Raw genomic sequence first — 4,444 nt, 5'->3', positions numbered from 1 at the left:
CTTAACCCCATTCCTTTGGCAACTAATGGAATACAGAATACAAATGGACCAATTCTTTCTCAGTCTATTTTATCAAGTCTTTGAAGACACCATAACAGTTTTATAATGAACTTTTGCTATGACCTGTTAAAGAATCTTCAAATTAAATAACAAGGATGTTTTTAAGACTTGACTTGTAATTTTCTCCTGATAGATTTAACTCAACCACAATAAAAAGGGGATTGTAATAACCCCCACATCTTATGTAAGATCAATGCAGCTATTTATCCATCACTGAGATACTGAGTTAAAAATATGGCGTCATCAGCTGCTTATTAAAAAAAAAATTAAACCAAAACTTGTGAATGATTTAAGTGATTTGTTACTAAACATAAACATACATATGCTCAACGCACATTAAAAATGTTTAAGTTGTAATTTAACCAGAACTTCTTTAATACCCACAGAAATTAGGTACAAGTCTAACGTTCTGGTAACTAACATATTAGGAAATGGTGTGAATCTGAAACTTAAATACATGAGACAAAAGAACTGTATTTTAAAGTAAGGGGGTAAGAATGAGAGTTGCTAAGAAACTATCAGCACTGAAGTTTTTCCTTGGAAATACTTGAAACTTATAGTGAAGACAAATAAGGTGGGAAGAATATGCAAAGCTACAAAACAAATGTAGTGATGAATTACAGCAGAAAGAGAGAATGTATTTTATAATCCACAGGATCAGATATGCAGTTCTAGGCAGTTACCAGTAAATATTTTAGAGTTCTTCCTATTACGTTAATTTTAAAATTTAAAATGAGGTGTAACAGTTTCATTCACACAAGAATTGACAAAAGAAAATTAGAAGAACCATAAAATTAGTCTTCCTTAATTGGGTAGGATTTACCTTATTCATTTAAACAAACCCACTTCCTCTCGTCCTTAGATACAAATAATGTGAATATTGGCCTATCTTAAATACTCTCTAGTTCATACTTAAGCCATATCATATAAGTCTTTAATTTTAGGAACAAACACAACGTAAAATCCTAAATTTAACATTTCACTTAGATAAGAAAGGAGAGGGTGTTGGGAATTAACCCAGACACAGATCATTCTGATCTTCTTATTAATGCAAAATTCATTTATAAAATTGCCCAAGTGGCTAATAACTTTCAAAAAACTTCTTCAAAAATTATGTTTTCATTTCAAATTAAAGAACTTGAAGAATTTTCAAAGAGTCCAGTATAGATCTTTATCAGTTCACATTTGTTCCATCTTATTTTGTTTTAAACAATGGACTTAACCATCATTTCATATGGCATATACTCCAGAACCTAATCTTTCAGAAGGGCTCCCTGACAATCCAACTGCTTTTAGGAATTTATCAGTTATTAAGGGACACCTGGTTGGAAGCTAGAGCCAGGTCATATACTAAGTTTAAATATTCCAACAGCAAATACAGGAAATGATCAGAGGGGAGCAATGACAAGCAACTGCAATATTCTAAGGCAGCAGATAAGTCACTCTTCACCTAGATCAACAGCTGCCAATAAATTTGTGTGCACAATTTTAATGAATGAGTCTGCTCTAGTTTAACTAACGAACCTGCCATTTAGCTGAGAAAGGGAGGTAAGAATTGCATTTGCAATTCTAGCTGATAAATTCATTAGATTTTTATAAGGCAAATAAAGTAGGAAGTTAGAACAGAACTTGTAGAACCATTTATCCTGTGATGTTGTAAAATCAAAGTACTACTTTATTAAATGAGTTATTTTACACAATATGAACATCAATATAATTACAATTGTAAAAAAATTTTTTATAACAAGGATGGACTGATTTTCAGATTTTCAAATCAGAGTCAACTGTACATTTACACAGAATTGTCTTTGCATGAAGCCCAAAAGGTAACAGCATAAAAATGAGTGTTTCTGTAGCCCCTTTATTTTTGCTGATCAACAGTTTGTTAGAAAAGCAGCTGCAGGTTTGTTACCTAAGGTCTGAGACAGTAGAAGAGTCAAAGGTGTCATGAATTCACCTACAAAGATAAGCAAAATTTTTAATGAGTAAGCTGAAATCACAACTTACATGCATTTTAAAGGTCTAAGACTATTAAGGTAATCTCTGATAGGATTTATTGACTGGATTTTATGAATAGATCTTTGATGAATTTACTCTAAAAACAGATAATTTTCATTTTCTTTTTTTTTTTTTAGACAGTCTTATTTTGTCACCCTCAGTCGAGTGCCATGGTGTCATAGATCACAGCAATCTCTAATTCTTGGGCTCAATTGATTTTCTTGCCTCAGCCTCCTGAGTAGCTAGGACTATAGCCACAAAGCATAGCTATTTTTAAGGATGGGGTCTTGCTCTTGCTCAGCCTGGTTCTCGAACTCCTAAGCTTAAGCAATCCACCCACCTTGGTTTCCCAGAGTGCTAGGATAACAGATGTGAGCCACCGCACCCAGCCAAACAAATAATTTTCAAACGCACACATACACCCCAACCACCTATCCCACAATTTAGAGAAAAAAACCCCAAAGTGTAAACTGATGATTTTCAAGCAACTATCAAGTTTATACAGTGCATGACTACACTTTGCCCTATATTTTACAGTGCTCTGCTAAGCACTGTAAAATTTAACTGTAAAAAGATGCTCAGGAACATATGGTCTGCATCATTTCAACGAGGAAGATCCTCAAATTATCTTTATAATCACTATTTTCTTTAAGCTGATATGTCTCTTCAATTCCTGTACTGAAGTTGGCCACCATCTACTCATCTTGTCAGTTTTGGTTATAGTAGTAAAAACTTGGGTGTTTCAAAGGCACTGAAAGCAAATGGTCTGGGAAAAAGAACTTTTAACAATTGTAAAGTACTCTAGTAAATCATAAGTAACAATAGTAAAGTTCTAGTGGTGAAATTAAGTTAAACATTAACTTTAAAAGGGGGAAGCAATAAAATCTCACAAGGCAGAAATAACTCTCACAATTACAGAAGGTAGTTTTGGTCCTGTATACAACACTGACATTAACAAACCAACATATAAAAAGAAGTCCATTACCTGTAAACAACTTTATGCCTGAACATCAGCCAATTCTGGAGGAAGTGGAGTCTTAGGATGCTTGCTCTCAAAGTGCTGCTTGAAGGTCTTAGGGTCTGGCATTTGTGTCTAATAAAAAAAAAATTGTGCAAGGAAGAATTAGACTTTATGAAATAAAAATGTGCTACCTTTTAAAATCCTGAACTTGTTTGTGATAGTTATCACAAAACCACAATTTACTGGTTGGTATAGGAAGAGGGACTCCGTGGCAAAGAAATTCCTAACATTCTCACATTTCACATATAAAGAAGGGATAAATCACAAGGAATGTATTTTGTTCATCTGATTAACAGCAAACAATAGGCAGCATTTACTGAACGCTTATTATACTAAACTTGTTACCTTAATTCTCACAGAACCTCCTAAGCCATCTTGAACCCCTTCTATCATCTTCATTTTACATGATAAGGAAACTAAAACCTACAGTTTAATTTGCCCAACCAACTCCTAGCAACTTTGTACTTCAGCTCTCAAATACTGTACTATTCTGACCTTCCTTGGCAAGGACCTTCAATTATTCTTTTTCAACACATTCAACTTCACAAAACATGAAAAAGATGTTTTCAGTTTTGAGTTTTTATTTATTTTTTTATTGAGATACAGTCTTATTCTGTCATCCTCAGTAGAGCACTATGGTGTCATAGCTCATAGCAACCTCAAACTCTGGGGCTCAAGCGATCCTCCTGCCTCAGTTTTTCTAATTTTAGTAGAGTCAGGGTCTTGTTTTTGCTTAGGCTAGTCTCAAATCCATGAACTCAAGCAATCCACCCACCTTGGCCTCCCAAAGTGCTAGTATTACAGGCGTGAGCCACCGTGCCCAGCCTTGAGTTTTTAAATATGTAAACTACCCTAGTATTTTTAGGTCAAAGATTTCTCCACCACTAATCTAGGAAAATTTTATTTTTGCTCTGCCTCTTTCCAAACAGAATGAGAAACTACTCCTTTTCATTATTTTGACTGTATCAAAGCTTACTCTAATAAATAAGACATTCAACATAATAGATTCTCTCCCTTTTAGATTAGCAAGAACTGTCATACAGTTAGGAACTTCTACTTCATTGATAATGAGTTCGAAAGATGACAAACATCGGTCTAGGATTCATGTCTTACCAAGATTCTTCCCATTCGTATCATCAATCCTAAGATAGAGGACCTTAAAAATGATACATATAAGCTTGACACCTACAGCTTAAGTGGCTAAGGTGCCAGCCACATACACCAGAGCTGGTGGGTTCGAATCCAGCCTGGGCCTGCCAAACAACAATGACAACTACAACCAAAAAATGGCTGGGTGTTGTGGCAGGTGCCTGTAGTCTCAACTACTTGTGAGGCTGAGGCAAAAGAATTGCTTGAGCCCAGGAG

The 4,444-nt window shown here is 34.8% G+C and overlaps 1 protein-coding gene across 1 annotated transcript in view; it reads right to left on the bottom strand.

Annotated features, from left to right (window-relative positions):
* Nucleotides 1-1,700: 1,700 nt before the first annotated feature.
* The window catches only part of ZNF706 (zinc finger protein 706), a 9,365-nt gene continuing 6,621 nt past the window's right edge, over nt 1,701-4,444 (bottom strand). The window contains exons 3-4 of the mRNA XM_012810624.2: nt 3,044-3,151; nt 1,701-2,017 (exon numbers count right to left, since the gene is read on the bottom strand). Coding sequence (XP_012666078.1) covers nt 3,056-3,151 — 96 coding nt within the window. The 3' untranslated portion in view covers nt 1,701-2,017; nt 3,044-3,055. The remainder of the gene's footprint in view (nt 2,018-3,043; nt 3,152-4,444) is intronic.

Source organism: Otolemur garnettii, unplaced genomic scaffold, assembly GCF_000181295.1.
Source record: "Otolemur garnettii isolate 467f Iridium unplaced genomic scaffold, OtoGar3 scaffold00004, whole genome shotgun sequence".
Lineage (NCBI taxonomy): Eukaryota > Metazoa > Chordata > Mammalia > Primates > Galagidae > Otolemur > Otolemur garnettii.
The sequence above is the reverse complement of the archived record's forward strand: the minus strand, read 5'-3'. Positions and strand labels throughout refer to the sequence as shown.